The following is a 22,760-nucleotide window of genomic DNA, read 5'->3' as shown; positions in this document are numbered from 1 at the left end:
TGGGGCTTTAAGATGAAAGCTATGTTGTTTCTTTTCTGATTTTTAGCTTTAAAAAAAAATATCTTTAAAAAAAATTCTCCCTGATGGTCAGATTTCTCTGTTGCTTTACATGTTATGTTTATCAGTGTAAGTTAAGTGCCTTTTGATATTCAAGTTTCATTTTCTGGCATTCTTCTTCAAAAACCTTGTGACTTTGTAACTTATTTAGACACTTCCAATAAAAGATACATTTGTGACAGTTGATTCAGTTGTTAAGAAACAAAACTATTGCTGAACCCAATATTCAAGAGGCTGAGATTTAAGAAATGAAGTTCTGAGCCAACCTAGGCAGGAAAGTCTGTGAGATCAAATACCATATTTAGTGAAAATTGTTCATAAAAGCATATTTGAACCCCAGGGGTAACACAACGTATATGCCTTTTGGCCAGTCACATCATTTATTTCCCTGTACAGTGTCAACTTCTCTGTGCCCTGATTTCTCCATATCCAAATTGGATATAGTCTTTACCTTACAAACTGGATTAGTAGTTTTAAATATATGTGGAAGTCTTTACATACAACTGATACTAAACAAATGCCATTTGAATACAGGATGGCCTGGCCAAATGAGAACATGCAGCCTTCCTTAAAAGACTGGTTCCACAAAATCTAGATAAATAAGGCCATATAGTATGACGCTAAATGTAAGGACTTCCAGGGTATAGCAACAAAAGCCATATAATGAGTGATTGTTGTCTTTAATGTACTGTGTTATCTCTCATCTCTTTTGCTGTCCTTTGGTTATCTCATATTGTTACAATATTTCACCTTGTTATCTGATATATTTTATATACGCTTGATTGGGTATTTGAAATAGGATAGGAAAGGGGGGAAATCAAAATAAGCGGGGGGAGGGGAGGGAAATGGGGACCATGTCATGAAAAAGGGTATCAATATTTGTGAAATAATGTACCTTCTATCTGGTGAATATAATGTAACCCTTCTATTAATTACAATAAAAAGTATATGAAAAAAAGACTGGTTCCAGGACACTCTCCTTCCCATAGTGAACAATCCCAGAATATCCAAAAACCATATATGAAATGATGTTATGCCTACATATGACCCCCCCAACACCCCCATTTACTTCTCCTCATTCAAGATTGTAATTCTCTCATGCAATGCAAATACTATGTAAATAGATTTATGCTCTATTGTTAGGGATCATGAGGAGGAAAAAATACACTTCTGTGGCATTAAGAACAGGTGAGATTCTTTTTCCCTGAAATTTTCCCTCCTTGGCTGGCTGCATTTGCAGATGTACACACCAAAGCCAGGAAAGACACTCAACCATGACTGTCACAACAGCCCCCCCCACCACACACACACACACACACACACACACACACACACACACACAATGTGTATGTCTTCCCACCAGACTAGGATTGTTGAAAGTAAATCTGGCTTGCTCTCCAAATTTCATGATTCTTCTTTGGCTCCAAAAGTACTATAGAATCAAGTCTAGATTTCTTAGTGATGACCTGTTGTCTTTCATGTTCTGGGCTTTATCATTGTTGAACAGTGCTCTCCTCTGAATTTACTAGATGTCATGTCCACTACCACTGTCTTTCTCTGCCCCACATTTGGCAGTTGTTGGACCTTCTATGCAGCTTTCAACATCAGTCAGCTGTTCAGAGCCTATCTGGGTGCCTTCAATGATGTAGTTTCCAATGCATGTTTCTTGTGTTGGTTTGCTGGCCTAGCTCTGTGCTAACATGACAGACATATTGTCCCATCTGTGTCTTCATTTAGTGCTTGTCATGAATAGGCAATAAATAGAAAACTATGCTCCCCCTCAAAAAAAAACCCACTCTATACAAGGTAGTATCCAAAGTCAGAAAAACAAGTAAAAAATGAATAAGCAAATAGATGATATAGTTCTTGTTCTCAAAGAATATCTGCTTTTGCAGAGTAAATAAAACTAAGGTAAATGCCTAGAAGAGCATAGAGCTCCCCTATGACCCAGAAATTCCACTACTAGGCATTTACCCAATTGTCCAGAAACAAGGACAGACTAAATCTACTAGCACAACGATGTTCATTGCAGCACTATTTACCATAGCAAAGATATGGAACCAACCCAGATGTCCCTCAGTTGATAAGTGGATCAACACGATGTGGTATTTGGACACAATGGAATTCTATGCTGCTGTCAGAAAGAATGACATTGCCCCATTTGTTAGGAAATGGAAAGACTTTGAAAAAAATCATATTAAGTGAAGTAAGCCAGACTCAAAGGAAAATAGATAAGTTCAATGGTTTTCCTCATTTGTCATAATCAGTAGAAACCTTGGGCTCTCATAGCAGAGATTTGCAGTAGAGCAAAGCCTAGATACATAAGGCCATATAGTATGACGCTCAACGAAAGGACCTCTAGGATATAGAAACAAAAGCCATATAACGAGTGATTGTTGTCCTTAATGTACTATGTTATCTCTCATCTCTTTTGCTGTCCCTTGGTTATCTCATATTTTTATAGTATCTCACTTTGTTATCTGATACATTGTATATATGCGTATTTGGTTATTTGAAATTGGATAGGGAAGTGGGGAAAACAAGATAGGGGGTCGGGGTTGGGGGGAGGGAAATGGGGACCAAGACAAGAGAAAGGGTATCAATGTACGTGAATTAATGCACCTTCTATCTGGCGAATATAATGTAACCCTTCTATTAATTACAATAAAAAATATATGAAAAGAAAAAAAAAACTAAGGTAGTATACAAGGCTAGGATAAAGTTTTCACCCTGGCCGTAAGGTTTGAAAAGGCCACCTGTGCTTTCAGAGGCCAGGGTAGAGGTGGACATGAGTTTAATCACCCTGACCCTTCCCCAGCTCAATCTGCATCTGAAGTGCCTTACTTTGTATGACGAACCAGATCCCATTCTCTCCCCACTGCCCAGACCCTGTGCATCCAGCTGATCTTCATCTTGCCTAGGATAATTCCTCTTAAAAATGTAAAACGATTATTCAAATGGTTTATTCTGCTTCCTGTAAGCTTTTAGAGAATATTATACACATTCCTCCCCCATTGCTTTATCCTAATTTTAATGTTCTTTTGAAAGCTTTGAGGAATTGAGCAGTTTATTAAGTCACCAGACTTATGAAGATCACTATATAAAATGAACCAGTTCAAATCAAGTATTGGGGAATTTTTCCAGTGAAAAATGGGTGGAGGAGAAGGCTTACCTTGACCATTAGAGCAACAGTTGACCATAAAGCCTGTCTAGTACTTGAATAATGAAAGCATATCAGGCAAGCACAATATATTTCTTCATAAAGTGGCTGCACATAAGGTCATATAGGATAAGACTAAATGAAAGGAACTCTAGAATATGGAAACAAGAGCTTTGTCTTGTGTGATTGTGTTCTTAAGGTACTATGTTATTTCTCTTCTCTTTTTTTGCCCTTATGGTTAATCTCATATTGTATCTGACTTTGTTGCCTGGTATATTGTATGTACATTTATTTGTTTATTTGAAATAGGAAAGGGAAGGAGGGGGGAAACAAGGCGATTGAGAAGGAAATGGGGACAAAAACATGTGAGAAGTAATGCACCCATTACCTGACAAATGTAACTGTAACCCCTTTATACATTATCCTGATAATAAAAATAAATAAATAAAGTGGCTGCAATCTAAAGAATATCTAGAAATACATCTTTAAAACATCTAGAAATAGGGCATGAAGTACATCTTGAGTGGTGAGCATGTGTGTATGGCTTGGCTATGAGGAACACTTCATTGTTTGAAACTTTGGACCGACCCAAAGGAGTATGTCAGGGCAGAAGCAGCAGAGAGCTGAGGCACCAGGTGTTCCCACAGGGTAGGAATTCTGGTGGGCAGCTGCCTTGGACATTCCCCGACAGGAGCAATCACCAACACATGTGTGACTGTTGTTTAAAGCCACTCATGCTATTCCATGCATTTCTTCACATCTTTCTCTTCTCTCATTAATATTTTATAACCACTTAGGCCCCAGCCCATTGCTTCATTTTTTTATTTTTGATGCCAGTCCTGGAGCTGGAACTTACTTGGGGCATAGTTGCTGTTCTGGAGTTTTGTCACTCAAGAATGGCACTCTACTATTTGAGTCACAGCTCTACTTGAAGTTTTTGTGTGGTTAATTGGAGATAAGAGTCTCACAGACTTTTATACCCATGCTGCTCCAAACTATGATCATCACCTCTCAACCTCCTGAGTAGCTAGGATTACAAACATGAACCAACAGCATCTGGCCTGGTTCACGTTTTGATCCCCAAGTAGAGCTTTACTATAGTAACATGGCCACTGATGGGCCACGTGCTTTGCTCATTTAGTTTTTTATTCTTTACATGGATTAAAGAATATCATGAATGGTGTCTCAAAATGTCCTATTTCTATACTTAGATTTAGTTATAGTTTTGACTATTTCTTTATATGCTTGATATTTAAATTAGAAATGACTCTTAAGAAGCAAAAACCAAACAGAGTTACTTCTGGAGTTTTTGTTGTTGTTTCCAGTCTGAGTTTCTTGAGAGAATTGATATTATATCATTCATATATTTTATGTGATATCTAGAACATTGTAGGCGATCAAATGCTATCTTATTATAAGATACTCATAAAGATAAAACTATACATCCTCTTGCCTAATAAGTCCCTTACCAGAGAAGCAAAAACCATTTCAATTGTGTTAATACAACATTAATAGTAAGAAAGCACTAAAAACATTTTTGATATTCAATTGCAATCCAGTCTAAAGAAGTATAGATTGTTACCAGATGTCCATGGTTTATAACTTAATCCCAGGCCTCCAGGAGGCTGAAATCTGAGATTCAAGGTTTGAAGTGAGCCTGGGAAAGAAAGTCTGTGAGACTCCTATCGCCAATCAATCAGCAAAAATCTAGAAGCAGAAATGTGGCTCAATTGGTAGAGTAGTGAACACTAGCTTTGAGCAAAAATAAATAAATAAATAAATAAAGTAAAAAATAAAAAAGACTATATTCAGGCCCTAAATTCACACACACACACACACACACACACACACACACACACACACAATCTTAGCTTTACAATGCTATGGAAATATACAATCACAATCAATGTTAAAATAAATTGGATCATCCAAACCAAGTGTTCACTTTGGGTATAATGCAGTACAAGTTTGACACTCATCCAACAAAACCATATTATTATAGGATACATTTCATTCATTTGTCTCAGTCAAACAAATTAACTGGATAATTCATAATATTTCATTCTTGGTGCTTCATCTCTCCCAATGAGAGATGTCTCTATAACCCTGTGTCATCTTTCCTAACCCTTGTAAACTGGAAAAGAAAAAGAGAAAAAAGGAAGGAAAGAAAGAAAGAAACCACAGAATATCAGTTTGTTAAATATATAGAAGCCATTGTTACATAATACGAATAAAACAAACTTTAGTATTAAAGTAAAACTCAGTTTTGCTCACTCAAACTAAACTAAAAGTAAAAGCAATATAGCTATGAAACAAGACATGAAGATAATATGCTGGCATTAACTTTACCAGGGCCCAGAGTCTGTGAATTATTGAGCTCTTTTTTTTTTGAATTATTGAACTCTTATTCCCCTCACAAAATATAAAAGGCATTGGGTAAACCCTAGGCAAAGGTTAGATTTGTGATTACTGTGAATTATAATCTTTTGTGTGGGATCTCAACCACAAACTTTTTCATTTATTACCCTGTCCTTATCAAGTTTTTTAGATCTCTGACAAATATAGCAGCACTCAGCAGCAATAACATGACTCAGAAAAGAAATCTAGTTACCAAGAAAATGCAGTGACTAAGTTCTACTTCAAAACACGTGTCTTTCTAACTGGAGGTGGGGGAGGGGAGGGTGGAGCATAATTCTGCCATCACCATTGCAGAAACAAAACAGATTTTCTATGAGTTATAGAATTATAGCAGAAAGAAAAGAAAAATGAACCAAACCAGGTACACAACCTTTATTTCCACACATGTAACCATCCCTTCTGCCTCAAATTTACTAGTTAAAATGCACTTCCTGATAACAAATGTGACCATTTTAGGGTTTAAATTGTTTTATTTTATAGTAAACAATGGATGTCATTAAGTTCCCATTTGATTCCTACTAGAGTTTTCCATTAACAGTTATATTTATGGAGACATAAGAACAAAAACATGATCTAGCTGATAAGCAGAGTCAAAACAAAACTGTCACTTACACACAACATTTGCAGTGGCATACTTGGTTGGTAAATCATTTTATCATCAAATATTACCAGATCCTTCTTTAATCTACTATTTATATACCTGTAAAACAATTTTTACTTTCTCCTGTGCATATGTCTAGAAAGTGTGAATACATCATTTGTTTTCAAGCAAAGAAAATAGAAATTTTGCAGGGCCGGGAGTTTGGCCTAGTGATAGAGTGCTTGCCTAGCATGCATGAAGACTTGGGTTCAATTCCTTTGTACCACATACATAGAAAAAAGCCGAAAGTGGTACTGTGGCTCAAGTGGCAGAGCGCTAGCCTTGAGAAAGTCCAAGGACAGTGCTCAGGCCCTGAGTATAAGCCCCAGGACCGGCAAAGAAAGAGAAAAAAGAAAGGAAGGAAGGAAGGAAGGAAGGAAGGAAGGAAGGAAGGAAGGAAGGAAGGAAGGAAGGAAGGAAGGAAGGGATGGTGGTGGTTGTGGGGCTTGGGTGCTATCCCTGAGCACTTCAGCTCAAGGCTAGCACACTACCATTTGAGCCACAGCACCACTTCTGGTTTTTTAGTGGTTAACTGGAGAGATAAGAGTCCAGAAGACTTTAGTGCCCCAACTGGCTTTGAGCTGCAGTCCTCAGATCTCAGCCTCCTGAGTAGCTAGGATTGCAGGCATGAGCCACTGGCGCCTGGAGAAAGTTGGTTCTTTTCAGCAAAAAAAAAATCTCCCTCCAAATCATTTTGAAAATCACAATTAACCTCAAAGATCTCTGTGTTCTGCTTGGTCATTTCTCTACCAGGGTGTTACTGAGTTCTGATATAAAAATTTCCACGGAGGCTGGCGCAGTGGCTCACACCTATAATCCTAGCTCCTCAGGAGGCTGAGATTTGAAGATCAAAGTTCAAAGCCAGCTTGGGCACAAAAGGACCTGAGACTCTTACCTCCAATTAACCTCTAGAAAATGGGAAGTGGGGCTTAACTCAAGGGTAAGGCGATAGGCTTGAGCTGAAGAGCTCAGGGACAGCACGTAGGCCCAGAGTTCAAGCTTCATGACCCACAAAAAAAAAAAAAATTCCATGGAATATTTTTCCAGGCAAATAGGTATGCCAAACTTGAAACTATAAAGGATATTTTCTAATTTCAAAAGCAATGATATAAATTGATTTCCAAACCCCAAGACTTGGAAGATAGTTTAAGTCACAACATGGAAGGGTGCACGGTTCCTCACTACACAACCAAGAGAAGGCAGGGCTCCACAAAATGAAAATTTTTTGTGTGCTGGTACTGGTTCTTGAACTCAGGGCTTGGCTACTTTCCCTTAGCTTTTTTACTCAAGGATGGCCTTCTGCCATTTGAGCCAAGGCTTCACTTATAATTTTTGGCTGGTAAGAGTCTCCTAGGCTTTGAACATCAATCCTCAGATCTGAGCTTACTCCGCAGCAAGGATTAGAGGTATGAATCACCAACACTTGCTCCTCCCCCCCCCAAAAAAATTAAATAAATGCAAGCATTTAACCTGACTTAGTCTCTGTGTATTTCCCATAATCATGAATCACTTGGCTTCAATTCAGTTTCTTTAATCATAATCTATAACATCATTCAGTTATAAAACATTTTCATTCTAGGATTTGACTTTAGTCAGTGTCCCCCCTTTTTAAAGAACAGGTAAAATGAAACTAAGAAATATTCACCTTTTGTTCTTACTTTTTCCTCCATTTCCCCCTCCCCCAAAGTGAGCAAAAATAGAAAAAACAAAAACAAAAAAAAACCCCACCTGTTTCTTTTGACTTATATTACTAGATAATTTTGAACTTTTTGGTGTTTCCCAATACACTAGCCTAACAATCTATACGTGGGATGCTGGTTTGGCTGGGTTTTGACAAAGTAAATTCCATTTAAGGGGAGAAAACTCCAGTGTGCTACCATCAGAGGGAAAAAGAAAGAACCAATCCTGACATTGTGCCTGTGTTTATGAATGCATCATGTGCTTTTGTTTGCACCTGTCAGGCTGCTGTTTAAAGGTACAGAGCAGCATCACGGCTCAGAAGCCAGCGTGTTGATGGTGTGGGAGGGGACTCAGAGAAAAGAGAGCTTCAGAAACATTTCCTCCCCACAGAACAGAACAGGACAGAACTCTCTCACCTATGAGCCAGGTAGTTTCCAAGACCGACAGTGGGGGACATGAGGACCTGAGTATGTCTGTAGGGCATGCCTGCTCCGGCACCAAAGACTAAGTAATCTCTTGTTTCAGAGGAAAACTGTCTGCTTCTCTAGATCAGTTTGAGAAACAGCTCTGGCTGCGGGGAGAAGGTGTAGGAGTGTGTTCCAATACACAGGCTGGAATAAAGCTCAAAATATGTGTAGTGTCTGATAAGAACAAAGCTTATTTTCTCAAGCTGTCACTTAACGTCGGACTTTCTGTTTTGCTTTTCAAGAAAAATGTTTTACAAGGGCAGCATGAAGCGGACAAAATCTGGAGCAAAGAAGGATTCTATGCTGTTGTCATTTTTGTCAGCATCTTTGTTATTATAGTAACGTGTTTGATGGTAAGTTTGCTTCTTTGTCTATTTTATTCTTTGCTGAACCTGCTATTGAATATTACTATGATGCCGTTAGACCAAATTGGGAGGGGGTGGGGGAGAGATTGGAAGCAAAAATAAGATTAGAGTCCTGTTAGGTGAGAGATTTCAGCATAGTGTGGTGATTGCTACAGGGAAGCCTGTGGAGGTGTGCGTGAGAGCTGGGTAATGAGGCTGTAATTGCCTGAAAGTTTCAGTGACTTGATCAACCCCAGCAGGAAGCTTTAGACTGTGATTGACTGAGGTCATGGAAGACCAGCCTCCGGGGCATACTCTGGGCTTGCTTTATTTCTCCTTTCATATCATCTTTATGGAACTCAGGAAATTTTTTGTAGAAAAGGAAATATGTCTTTAGGGTGAGCTTTCTCCCAAAGGAAGGGCTGATTTCTGTACTTTTAAAGGGCCTTGGACTTTTATGAAATATCAAGCATAAAGAAGGAGGTGGTTCTAGCCTTAAAGACTAAACCACCCACTACTTCCTAACTTTTAGCTGCATGAATAATTTATAACTATGAAAGTACACACATTAATCCTTCTATAAGTCACAGTATAGACATGATACTTATATTAAAAAAAACCTAATCCACTAAAACTAAACAGATTTTTTTGGTATTGAATGAGTAAAATAGCTCTCAAGTAGAATGAGACATATTTTAGTGTTTTTAACTCTTTAAAAAAAAAGTTTGTGATGTTACATCATACTGGCAGATTACAAATGGGTTTTAATGTTGTTTTTCCCTGTGTGTTACATTCTTTTTAATTTTGTACATTTTTAAAAGTACGTATTTTTAAGTCTTTAAATATTTCCCCAAGACACTATGCTCCCCACACTCTCTTAGTATTCCTAAGTATCTTATTTGATTTTATTCCTGTGTAGTCCCCTATGGGGAGAGAGTTTATTGAGAAAGATTCAGGCTCAGTTTGGAAAGACAGAGGCTGAGTAGATCAAAAGTTGGGAGATTATAAGATCAATAAGACCTCTCACTGGATGAAGATATGTGTATTTCCTAGAGCGCCCAACATAGAAAATAACTAGAAGTTCCTGACACCATCCACCATTATGAATTCAAATGTGTCATCTCTGGGTCACACATGAAGCCTTCAAAAAATCATGATCTCATACACAAAAGAATAACTTTAAATTTGAGTAAAAGAGTAGATTCATATATCTAAAGTGATGGTAATTAAGAAAACAAATAAGGTGTTAAAGAAACCGTGGCAGAAACCTGTGAGTATTTCTCAGTGTTTTAAAGGATGTGCTTTCTTGTTGTGGTTAGTTTCCTTCAAATTATGTGACTCTTTTCCCTCCACGGGGGCAATCTCAAGTGCTTTCTACCTTGTCAGTCACAATTAATGTGTTATTTGCTTTACAGATTAGAAACTAGAAGCTGAGAGTGTATAGCCCAATGCTGCAGCACATATCTAGAATATGCAGAAATGGAGGATGTTCTAGTAGTAAGTGGATAAGATGCAGAAGAACAAAGGCAAGGTTGGAAAGAGGAAGTCAAGAAGCCTTCTTCTGCAGGCTTTGAGCGCTAAGGGACAGAGATAGGCGCTCACTGTGAGCAAATAGCAATTGTGACTTGGTGCCCATTTATCTAACACAACCATACATCTCTATGGCCTCAAGTAAAAGGATCTATAGTAGCTACATCTTCAACTACTTGGAGCTAGGGACAACGCTCTCTTTACCAATTTTTCACAAATACTAATGTGAAAGCCAGAAAGATAAATAGATCTGCTCCAAAGTTAATAGAGCAAATCAGTAAAGGCATGCTTGGAACATGTATTTTCACTTTCATTCATTCATTCATTCATTCATCATTCATTCATTTGCCACATGCCACCAGAGGGTGAACTGAAGGCCTGGCGTTGGTCCTGGGAAGAAATGAACAAACGTTTTCCAAATAAAAGCTTTCATTTGGAAACCTAGATGATAATCAATAGATACTTCTATATAATCATATAGATATTTTAGATATTTGTATATAATTATATAAGGCTAATATGACTTTAGCTATGTGACATTCTGGGAAAGGTCAAAACCATAGAGACACTTGCATAATTGTACAAATAGAGGCTGAAGGGGTAATTGGGTAAATGACTGTTGATTTGGAGCCAGTGAAAGTATTCTTTATTTTAATGTATACAGATTCACAAACTATGTAAAATATATAGCATGAACAGTGGCCTCATCTGCACCTTAGGTTCTAGTCAGTAACCAAATTAACAATACTAGTTCATCAACTATAAGGTGTGTACCACAGCAGTGGGGAGATGTTAAAAATAGAGGAAAATGTTTGGAGAGGCAGCGGAAAGGAGGATATATGGAAACTCTGAACTTTTGGCTCAACTTTTCTGTAAACATAAAGCTGCTCTGAAATTAAAGCCTGTCAGCTCACACCTATAAGCTTAGCTACTCAAGAAGCTGAGATCTGAGGATCCTGGTTTCAAGCCAGTCTGAGAAGGAAAGTGGGAGATTCCATAAAAGCCAAAAGTAGAGCTATTGCTCAAGAGGCTCAAAAAAATGTGTTGTGTTGTGGTTGTGTGGGTTAGAATGATTGCTATGCTGATGTGATACTGCTGAGCCATGCTTCCAAACCTGTATATTTCTTCACTACCACTGATTTTAGCATGGGGTCTCACTTCCTGCCCTGAGCCAACATCTGACTGTTTTAGGCTTCCTGTTGTAGATGGATAACAGGCATGTGTCACTATGTCCAGCTTTCCCTCAGTAGAGACAGAGTCTCATGGATTTTTATGCCTGGGCTAAGCTAGAACCTTAATACTCCCAATCTCAGCTTCTCATGTAGGTTGAAATAATAAACATACACCCCTGCTCCCAGCTAGAGGTAGAAAAGGGGTCTTGGGAACTTATCCGCCTTTGGTTGGCCTCGAATCTCACTCCTCCCTTTCTTAACCTCCCACATAGCTAGGGTTACAGGTGTAAATCACCGTCTCCTAGATTCAATAAATAAAACTGTGAGTGGCAAGGCAGCAGATATCAACAGTGTCAGCTACAGGAGAGGTAAAAAGAGGAGATGTGTAGTATGAAACCAGCCAGGGTAAAAAGAACAAGACATGTCTGAAAAATAAACTTAAGCAAAAAAGGGCTGTTCAGGTGGTAGAATGTCTATACATGAAGCACAAGGCTCTTAGTTCAACTTGCACTATCATCAAATCATTTTTATTTTTAAAAAATCTGCTGGTGTTGTAAAATATGTAACTTACCTTACAACCAATGAACTGTTTCCCTTAAATTTTTATCCTCATTTGGTGAATATAACTGCAACCCCTCTATATATTACCTTGATAATAAAAAATAAAATAAAAAAAATTTAATCCTCACAGTTTTCTTATGAGGCAAATAAATACCCATATCCATCTTTATTTTAAAGAAGAGGTTGGGTGCCTATGGCTAACACCAATAATCCTAACTACTCAGCAGGCTAAGATGTTAGGATCTAGGTTTGAATCCAGGGCAGGAAGGAAAGTGCATAAGACTCAGAGCACCAAAAATGACCAAGAAAGCTTGAAGTGAGGCCCCTGTGACATAAATGATCAAGTGCTAGCCTTAGGCAAAAGACGCTCAGAGACAGTCCTCATGTCCGGAGACATGGCCCAGGACCAGCACACACACACACACTCACACACACACACACACACACACACACACACACCACACACACACACACACCAAAAACAAAAGACGGGGGGGGGGAGGGGGGGAAACAACCATCCCATTAAAAGATGGGCCAAAGACTTAAAGAGAGTCTTCTCTGAAGAAGAATTAAGAATGGCCTATAGACACATGAAGAAATGCTCAACATCTCTGGCCATAAAAAAATGCAAATCAAAACAACTCTAAGATTCCACCACACTCCAGCTAGAATGGCCAGGATCAAGAAATCCAATAACAACAGATGCTGGAGGGGATGTGGCCAGGAGGAATTACTACTATTCTGTTGGTGGGAGTGCAAACTCGTTCAGCCACTATGGAAAGCAGTATGGCAGTTCCTCAAAAGACTAAACATAGAGCTCCCCTATGACCCAGCAAATCCACTACTGGGCATTTACTCAATCGTCCAGAAACTAGGACATACTAAATCCACTAGCACAATGATGTTCATTGCAGCATTATTTGCCATAGCAAAGATATGGAACCAACCCAGATGCCCCTCAGTTGATGAGTGGATCAACAAGATGTGGTATTTTTACACAACAAAATTCTATGCTGCAGTCAGAAAGAATGACATTGCCCCATTTGTAAGGAAATGGAAAGACTTAGAAAAAATCATATTAAGTGAAGTAAGCCAGACTCAAAGGAACATAGGCTCAATGGTTTCTCTCATTTGTCATAATCAGTAGAAACCTTGGGCTCTCATAGCAGAGATTTACAATAGAACATAACCTAGATACATAAGGCCATATAGTATGATGCTAAATGAAAGGACCTCCAGGATATAGAAACAAAAGCCATATAATGAGTAATTGCTGTCCTTAATGTACTATGATATCTCTCATCTCTTTTGCTGTCCCTTGGTTATCTCATATTGTTACAGTATTTCACTTTGTTATCTGATACATTGTATATATGCATATTTGGTTATTTGAAATAGGATAGGGAAGAGGGGAAAACAAGATAGGGGCAGGGGTTGAGGGAGGGAAATGGGGACCAAGACAGGAGAAAGGGTATCAATGTTTGTGAAGTAATGAACCTTCTATCTGGTGACTATAATGTAACCCTTCTGTTAATTACAATAAAAATATATGAAAAAAGAAAGAAGAGGGGGAAAAAAGGGAATTAGTGTTACCAGAGGAGAAAATAATTGTGAGTGATGAAAAGAAAACAATCTGAGACATGAAAATGCAGAAAAAGGCAGAGAAGACCGTGTATGGAATGGTGCTGAGGAGAAACAAGCTTCGCTTCTTGGCCTAAAGGGGAAAAACGGAAAGCAGAGCCTTTGGGGTGCTTGTGTGCATTGACCAATCTCATTCCCTGCTGATAGAAAGGGGTGAGGGACCTGAGTGGCGTTTGGAAGCAGAAGAATCACTCCAAAGACTACATTCCTATGACTGATGAGGGAAAGGGTGGTACCTTAGAGCTGGGGTGAAGAGAAAGGAAGGATGGACACCTTGCAGTGTCCTCATTTGCAGAAAAAGGAGGAAACAAATCACAATGACTGTTTTTGTTATTTGACTTGACTCCCTTTGTGGTGGTCCTCTCCTAGGCCAGGAAAGAAACGCATTTTAGAGTGGGGAGCAGAGAGAAAGTCACCACAGGTTTGATTTGTCTAAATAGTTCTTGGAATCAATTCAGAATACTTCATTTCAAACACTGTCTTAAAGTTTAATATGAAAAGGTCATGTTTAAAAGTAATTTAGGAGCTGGAGGTGTGGCTGGAGAGATACAGGGAGCTCTTGCCTATGGGGCACAAATTCCTAGGTTTATAGCCCTAGTACTGCCAGGGAAGGGAAGAGGAAGGGGGGGGGAAAATAGAGGGAAGGAGGGGGAGGGGGAAGGAGAGAGGAGGAGGAGGAGGGAGGGGAGGAGGAGGAAGAAAGAAGAAAGAAAAGTAACAGAAATCATCAATGAATAGTAATAAACTGGTACTCACAGGAAAAGACATGCTAATTAATAGATTAAAAAGAAGCTAAATTTACTTGATACATTGCCACTAGAGATAGCTGTTCACATTTAGGGACCTGTCAAGTGTGAATCTCTGAAATAAGCTGGTCTTTGTGTTTAAATGATGTTTTCCTTTGTTTTTCTTTTTTTTTTTTTACTGTCAGTTGCACAGTGGAGTTTCATTTTGATTCATATTTACTTACAGTGTGCCTGATCAGATTACTCCCTCCGTTGCTCTCTCCTCCCATCCTTCTCAAAATATAGGTCTATTTTTATGCATATATACTTTCATATATGTGTAACAGTTTGACCATATTCACTATCTTTTACCTACCTTCTATCCTCCTACTAATGTTCCACCACACAAATAAAAAGAACCCATTTTACATTCCTGTAATTCATTTTTAGGAATATATTTATTGCTCAAAGAAGTTTTGCTATGGTTATTTCACATACATATCTATTACATATCAGATTTACCCATGTTACTCTTTCTGTCTACCTCCCTGTACTACATATTTTCAACTTTTCAATGAATTTTCTTCTACCATCTTGATACACAGAGACAATGTATTTTAATATTCTTCACTTTCTGATAATCTCTTTTCTTTTTTTCCCTTTGCTCCAATCCTTTGACATAGTAAACACAATCACAAACAAGTACACATTTTCTAAAGTTTTTTGATAATTACCTTTATTTAAAGTAAGCTTATTTTTTCTATCAGTAGTAGTTATATATAGTATACTTTTCATACTGAAGTATACAGGGTTATCTTATATTTTGTGATTCTCAAACATATACAGATTAATTCGATTTCCCATACTTTTATTAATCCTCCCCCTCAAAACAGAACTGTATCTCAGATTTTTCCTTCTGACATTAGTTATATGTAGAAAAGATTCAGAGCTTCAATTTGTATCCAGACTTCCTACAGACCATAGAAATGAAAAATTTGTGACTTGATTATGAAAGTATATAGGTAAATTGCTGTAATGGAGGGTGGTTACATGTGCTAGATAACAACATAAGACTTGGCAAAGTTTTTGAAATGTGGCATATTGTTTACTTTTCTTAAAATACAAAAAAAAGAAAGAATCAATGCTGCTAGGCATAAAATTGGACAGGCATGACATTTTTGAATGTGTGACTTACTTAACACTTCTCAAATGTGAATGGAGTGTGGGTGGAGCGACAAACAGACAAATACAATTCTCCAAGAAAAAAAAATTGCGTGGGCAACTTCCAATCCATTCAGTCTGTTTTGGATGAAGGAAATTTATTACTAAGAAGAATTAGTTCTGAAATTTGAACAAAGAATAGAAAGAACACCATTTATCATCTAAATTAGACCAAATGTACTTGGAAATTTCTTTATAAAAGTATTTATGAGATTTTTGGTAGAGATATCTACAAGCCAGATTGTATCCAGAAAGCATCCTTAATGTACTATACTATCTCTCATCTCTTTTTCTGTCCCTTGGTTAGCTCATATTGTTACAGTATCTCACTTTGTTATCTGATATATTGGATATAGTTGTATTTGATTATTTGAAATTGGATAGGGAAGAGGGGAAAACAAGATGAGGGGTGGTGGGGGGAGGGAAATCTGGACCGAGACATGAGAAAGGGTATCAATGTATGTGAATTAATGCACCTTCTGTCTGGTGAATATAATGTAACCCTTCTATTAAGTACAATAGACAATATATGAAAAAAAAAGAAATGTAGAAATGAAGGACCTAGAATGTGGCCTAATGGTTGAGTGCTCACCTAGCATGTAGGAAGCCCTGGTCTCCATTCCTCAGAACCACATACACAGAAAAGCTTAAGCTCCAAGTAGTGGCTCATGTGTGTAATCCTAGCTACTCAGGAGGGTGAGATCTGAGGACCATGGTTCAAAGCCAGACCGGGTACTAAAGTCCATGAGACTCTTATCTCCAATTAACCACTAGAAAACCAGAAGTGGCCCTGTGGCTCAAGGGGTAGGGTAATAGCCTTGAGCTTGAAGAGCTCAGGGACAGCACCCAGGCCCAGAGTTCAAGTCCTACAATTGACAAAAAAAAAAAAAGCAGGATTTGGAGCTGTGGCTCAAGTGGTATAGTGCTACCCTTGAGAAAACTCAAGGACAGTGCCCAGTTACTGAGTTCAAGTCCAAGGACTGACCAAAAGAAAAAACATAAAAATTATGTACAAACAATTAGTTTGACTCAATAACAGCAGTGAACTATGGGACCCACTGACGAATCATCTAGATTAGTTTCTCTTCATCACAGCCTGGTATCTGAGGCCAGAATTCCTCTACTGGATCACCAGGAATGACAGAACATTCCAATAAATACCTGTCAAAGCTTGATACCAGCAGCTACACTTTTCTAATACCTTGTATCTGATTGTTAGGAACTATGAGATATAGAACAGGATTCTTAGTTGGAACCCAGCACCAGTGGCTCACACCTACAACCTTAACTATACAGAAGACTGAGGTTTGATGAGCAAAGTTCAAAGCCAGCCTGGACAGTAAAGTCTTTAAATCTTACCTCCAATTAACTAGCCAAAAGCTGGAAATAGAGCTCTGGTTTAAGTGGTAAAGCACTAGCCTTGAGAAAAAAAAAAAAAAGATCCAGCGCCCAGTCCTTGATTTCAAGCCCCAGAACTAATACCCCCTCGCCCCTCACACATGATTTCTAGTTGTAATGATTGATTTTGAACAATTTCCAAAGCAATGGTATATCTCAATATATCTCAAACAAATTTTCCATTTTTATTCCATATCTGGACTCTTAATCATACTAATAAAATAATAAGAGCAAGGGTAATAAAAACATTGATAATTAGCTTCTTCCAAATATCACACACTTATTTGTACAAATCAGATACTAATTTTACTGTGTGGTACTAAATACTATTCCTAATATCAAGGAAAGCAAAGGTTCAAAAAATAAATAAATAAATTGAGTTGACCAGAACAAAAATGGGTAAATAAGTAAGTATGTGTAGCAGGGATGGGAGAGAGGGTGGGAATTAAAACCCAAGTCTATCTGAATTAGAAATCTTTAGCAAGATTCCAAGTAATTCCATAACAAAGACAAACAAGTGGGAATTTTAACCCTGCCATTCGATCTCTGAACATCTACTTCTAGGCACAAATGGTTCCATGAATAGGTGGGAATGCTGGCATTTATCAGAGCCACTCTACCCAGGCAGAGCAGATAAATGTATGCCACATCATACCTGTGTGTTGTGGACACACCTCTGGTTTTGCACTTTGCACCTTGTACTGAACATGATTTTGTACACATCTTGTCTCCTGGCAGCCTGAGAGTTCTCAGGATTGGAGTCATGTGCTACCTTTGTACCCACGATGTCATGTTTCTGGAATGTAGTAGAAAATTATTAATGTTTATTAAAGTTAAAGAAGAAAATTGAATGTACTCTTTCAGAACTATCAAATACCATGCACTGTTGCTTGGGGGCATTATTTTTAAAGTTAGTGTATATCTTAATCCAGATAGAAGGTTTTCTGTTACTTAATTAGGGAATTTCTTTTTAATTAAAAATTTAACTGATGTCCGCACCAGTGGCTCACGCCTGTAATCCTAGCTACTCAAGAGACTGATATCTGAGGGTTGATGGTCAAAGCCAGATTGGGCAGAAAAGTCCTTGAGAGTCTTACCTCTAGTTAACCAGTAAAATGATGATTAAAAGGAAGGTGTGGCTCAAGTGGAAGAACATCAGCTTTAAGCAAAAAAATAAAAACAAGCAAGAGTACCAGGCCCAAAGTTCAAGCCCCAGTACTGACATAAACATACTCATATACACCTCAAGTATAAAAGCTAATGAGCTTATGAAAGAACTTAACTTCTTTCCAGTTTTATATTCTTTTAGGTTCTTGTTAATGCTATTATATTTTTTCTCTTACTACTGTAGTTGGACTTCTACAACTCCCATACAACAGTTCTGTTGTTTATTTCAAAAGGCCGGATGATTTTAAAGTATCTCAAGGCTCAAAAACAAGCTGTAGAAGACGGAGAAAAACAAGTAAATTCTCATAGAATCCAGACATACACTATTGTCCAGCCCTCAGTGTGTGCAGAGAAAAATCTCGGACCCATTTTCCAGAAGCTTTGAGAAAGAGGTTAAGAAGAAAGACATGTGAATTTGGGGAAAACAGGTTCTTGAATAGAATAGGTTCCATGCGTGGCAATCAGGAAACGTGGATCCTATTCTAGTCTAGATGTTACTTCCAATCTCCTGCAAATCATTCAATGGTAGCCTAGTGCAGTTTCCTTATGCCAGCACTTGTCAATGCTGCTCGTTTAGACTGATGGTTCTGCTGAAGAGACAGTGGGGCTGCCTGTGCACTGGTGGGGTCCTCTGCCATCTGCACACCTGTCACATTCATTCCTCCATTTCTCTTTTCCACACAAATCTGATAACCAACAAGCTCTCTGGGCAGTGCCAAATGTCCCCTCCGGGCTAGTTCCCTGCTACTCAAGAGCCGTTGCCTTGTAGCTTAATGCCAGGATAACCACCCCACTGCCAGAGAAACCTCTTCCATGTTTTCCTACGTTTTTTCAGATAATCCTTTCTCTAGTGTTTTATACATATTCACGTTTCTCTTTCACGTCGAATATTTCCCATGTTTTTCTTTCCCTAATTAAAAGTGTAGAAATCAGTTTTTAATATAGACTTCGCTGAGAATAAATCGAAAGCTAACCTCTACCCAGAGATGAAATAGATTACTAACTGTGAAATATGAACATGCGTTCCTCCTCAAAGAGGCAAGTGGCAGGGAAGGACTTTAGAAGGGACTTTGCTTTACTCTAATATAATCATAAAAGTGACCTGTCAGGAAACAACGGAAGTCAGTGTATTCTTGATTTTTCTATTCTCAGTATGGAAATGTATTTCCCCTAAATGCAAGAAAACAAATATTCTGATATGCATATCATATTCTATTTATATATTATAAGCCTAAAATATAGCATATATTCACTATTTTCCTACTGAGTGTGTTTGTGTGACTATAATATATATAGAATATAGAATACTTCACAAATCTGTATCATTCCAATTTTAGTACATGTGCTACCAAATCAAGCACTACTGAGTATATTTTATAAAGAATATCTTTATATTCAGGAAAATAACTGATTATGTTTCACATAATAAGCTTACCATGTGTGTGTGTGTGTGTGTGTGTGTGTGTGTGTGTGTGTGTGTAATTTGACTGGTATTATCCTAGAATAGATTTTATAGGCAAAGTCATGGAACTAAAAAGAAGCAGAACGCTACAAATCTTCATTACTATACACAGAATAAAGGCATTCATTTTCAATATTTTTAAATCCGTTAGCCTAAAGAATCCACAGAATAGTTTTGAAAATAATTCTAGGGGCTAGGAATGTGGTTTGGTGATAGAATGTTTCTTTAGCATGCATAGGGTCCTGGTTCAGTCTCAGGAAGAGAGGAAGGGAGAATGAGAAAGAAAGGAAAGAAAGAGGAAAAATGACTTTTATCAGTCAACTATGTATGCACAGCAAATACTGTATCTTAGGCAAAGGTGACTTTTTTATATAGTTGTAAAATTCCATTGCCAAAGAAACATTAAGAACTTTGTATAGCTGTATAAAAAGCAACAAAATTTTTAAAGAATAAACATTTTAAAATCAGCAATCAAAAAAAAAAGAAGAAAGAAAGAGGAAAAATGGAAGGGAGGGACTGAGAGAAGGAGATAAAGGGAGAGATACAATTTCATCACTTTGTGCAAGACATCTTTTTTCCTTATATCATAAGATTTGCCATGGAAATGTCTAGATCCTTTTCTTTTCAAGATCTAAGATTTTTATGTTTCCCTACCAGTCCATGATTTCCATCATACAGAAACTCTCAAGTTATGAGGGAGTGCGGATGAAAATAAAAGACAATATGGATTCTGTTCTGGCCAATGTACAGTGTGTATTTCTAGTTATCCTTCATAGGCACACAGTTTTGGGATAGGAAGAGCAGAGAATGGAGGTTACAGAAGGCCCTGTTTTAAACCTGTTAGAGATTACTCCTAGAATGAATAATTTTGAAACTCAGTGGTTATCATCAGACTTGCCACAAATATGATTGCAGACTCTCTCTCTAAGGGCACTGTTGGCACAAGCAACACCTGAAATAATGTTTAGAGGAAGAAACTGAATAGGCCTCAAGTCAGAGCTGTGCCCAGGCTGGGCTCTGTCACAGCTAATTGCTGACTACACAAGCTAATGGCTCACCCACACCTCAGTTACCTTACTGAGGGTATTGAGCTGGAAAGTCCTCTAATGACCAACCTAATACAAGGTTCCTCTGTATCCCTAAAAGTCATTTAGCATATTTTTTAAAAGGAATATAAAACTATTTATTGACCACTGTTCACTATTATTTACAATAAAGTAAACAATATACAGTTGGGTAACATTCTGATTACTACAAAGTTGTTTTTCTGGCTTTTGTGGAACCAGTAACCCAATACTGAAAAAAATTGAGCCTACATGTTAGGAATGAGTTAGGGTAAAGAAAAAGCACGCAGGTCAACAATTATAAAATTTTGTCCACTCATTTTGGCCAGGAGGTCCTAAATAGTCGAAATCTCTAACCAGTTGATTTCACATTTCCATGAGCAGAGTCTTAGATAGCTCATGATCTATGAGCTTTTAGTATACAGATTCTAATACTCTGTAAAGGAATGCTCATTACACAAACATTGAATGAAAGGAAATCAAAATTTATCTTAGTTGTCTCATCTGGGTGAGGGAAGCTGTTGATAAGACACTTTTCCTTTCAAGACATTTTGCAAACGTATTGCATTTGCTATCTATGGCAGAGGCTGGAGGACCTAAAGTTGAGGCTAGCCTGCTACCTAGTAAGTTCAAGGCCAGCCTGAGCTGCCTAGTGACCCTGTCTTACACAACAACAAAATAAAACAAGAGCCAGGGAACACAGTGATACATCATTTGCCTGCATATACAAGGCTCTGGGTCTGATGCCCAACACCTCTAAACAAGCAAAATCTCTGAAACAAAAAACTACCCATGTAAGTATTTTGTTTACACACACACAAACACACAAAAAAATTCAGGATGATCCTTCAACATAGCAGTTAAAGACAAGTTGTTCTGATTAAGTTATTGCCAGAAAAAGTTGCCTTATTAAAAAAAAATCTGTTCCTGAATACAGAGGAAATATACCATGGTATTAAAGGAAGCAACTACAGAAAGCCTTAATTATATTTGCTCAAAGTAACCAGTGCTATTGAGGGGGAAAAAAAACCAAACTCAACAACCCCCAATACTACTTTCAAAACCAACATATCAAACTTGATTTTCATTAGAATGTAGTTGTTTCACACCATTAATTCAAAAACCAAGACTCAGATTTTATATATATGTATAAATATATATAAAAAACAATGCAAACAATTATTATCTTGTCTTCTGGACAAGAATGCCAAGTTAGTCTCTCTTCATAAAAAGCAATTCCAATCTGAGGACACTTCATATTTGCCTCTTTTGCCAGCACCAAGTCAGCTTCATCTGAATCTTTCCATTTCATGAGAAACATCAATTCTCCACTGCTGTCTGTGGCACCAATTATTGGTTCAGGATCTAGACCTCTAGCAAAGCCCCTTGGTTTGTCAGCAGTATCTCTTTTTGTCTTTGATTTGCTGTCATCAGATTCACTGTCTGATAAAGATTTTCTTTTTGTACCATCCTTTTCTTTACCAGCTTTTTGAGAATTAAGAAATGCTTCAATTAATTCTGGACAATCTAAATTTTCTTCAGGTTCCCAAGTATTATCAGCATCTGTAAATCCCTTCCACTTCAGGAAATATTCTACCTTCCCATTCACTACACCCCGGTCCAGTACTTTTTCCACAACAAATTCTTCAGGCTCTGCTTCTTCAACTTTTTTACTCTTTCCGTTTTGTTTCTTTCCCATTTTTTGCAATGTAGTTTTGTTAGAGGCCATTTTTAATTGTAAACTTGATGAGCTATTACTCAGATGCTCCCGGTCGCAATCGTGCAGCAGCAGCGTCTCCCATTTAGCATATTTTTTAACATGGCTGCCCTCCACCCTTCTTTCTTGCTGCTACCATTGAGATACTGGACCTGAGACAAGGTTAAGTTTTCATTTTGCATTAAGTAATTCAAAGCTCTCTTTTACACCTCAATTTCTAGTTCTTCGTATCTTAATTTTAGTTGTCTTTCTCATGAACAGCAGTATATAATTGAGACAATTCTTCAAAAATGAGAAAGAAATATATACAGTATACGTTTTCAAGAATTTAATTAT

The 22,760-nt window shown here is 37.8% G+C and overlaps 1 protein-coding gene and 1 pseudogene across 4 annotated transcripts in view; one reads left to right on the top strand and one right to left on the bottom strand.

Moving 5' to 3' along the window:
- Ptprr (protein tyrosine phosphatase receptor type R) overlaps window positions 1-22,760 on the top strand; it is a 198,503-nt gene that overhangs the window by 102,996 nt on the left and 72,747 nt on the right. For 3 of the 4 annotated variants that reach the window (XR_016534601.1, XM_090328250.1, XM_090328251.1), the window contains one exon: window positions 8,665-8,775. Coding sequence is in view for 3 of the 4 variants with exons in the window: in XM_090328250.1 (XP_090184376.1) it covers window positions 8,665-8,775 (111 nt within the window). In the remaining variant the exon portion in view is untranslated. Of the gene's footprint in view, window positions 1-8,297; window positions 8,383-8,664; window positions 8,776-22,760 lie in introns of those variants that run through there. The other variant, XM_090328252.1, reaches the window with a different exon arrangement.
- Window positions 10,630-22,500, bottom strand: LOC150067219 (chromobox protein homolog 3 pseudogene; annotated as a pseudogene).

Source organism: Megascapheus bottae, chromosome 2 (genome assembly GCF_031878675.1).
Source record: "Megascapheus bottae isolate mThoBot1 chromosome 2, mThoBot2.hap1, whole genome shotgun sequence".
Lineage (NCBI taxonomy): Eukaryota > Metazoa > Chordata > Mammalia > Rodentia > Geomyidae > Megascapheus > Megascapheus bottae.
Note: the sequence above shows the minus strand (reverse complement) of the source record. Positions and strands in the feature narration are given on the sequence as shown.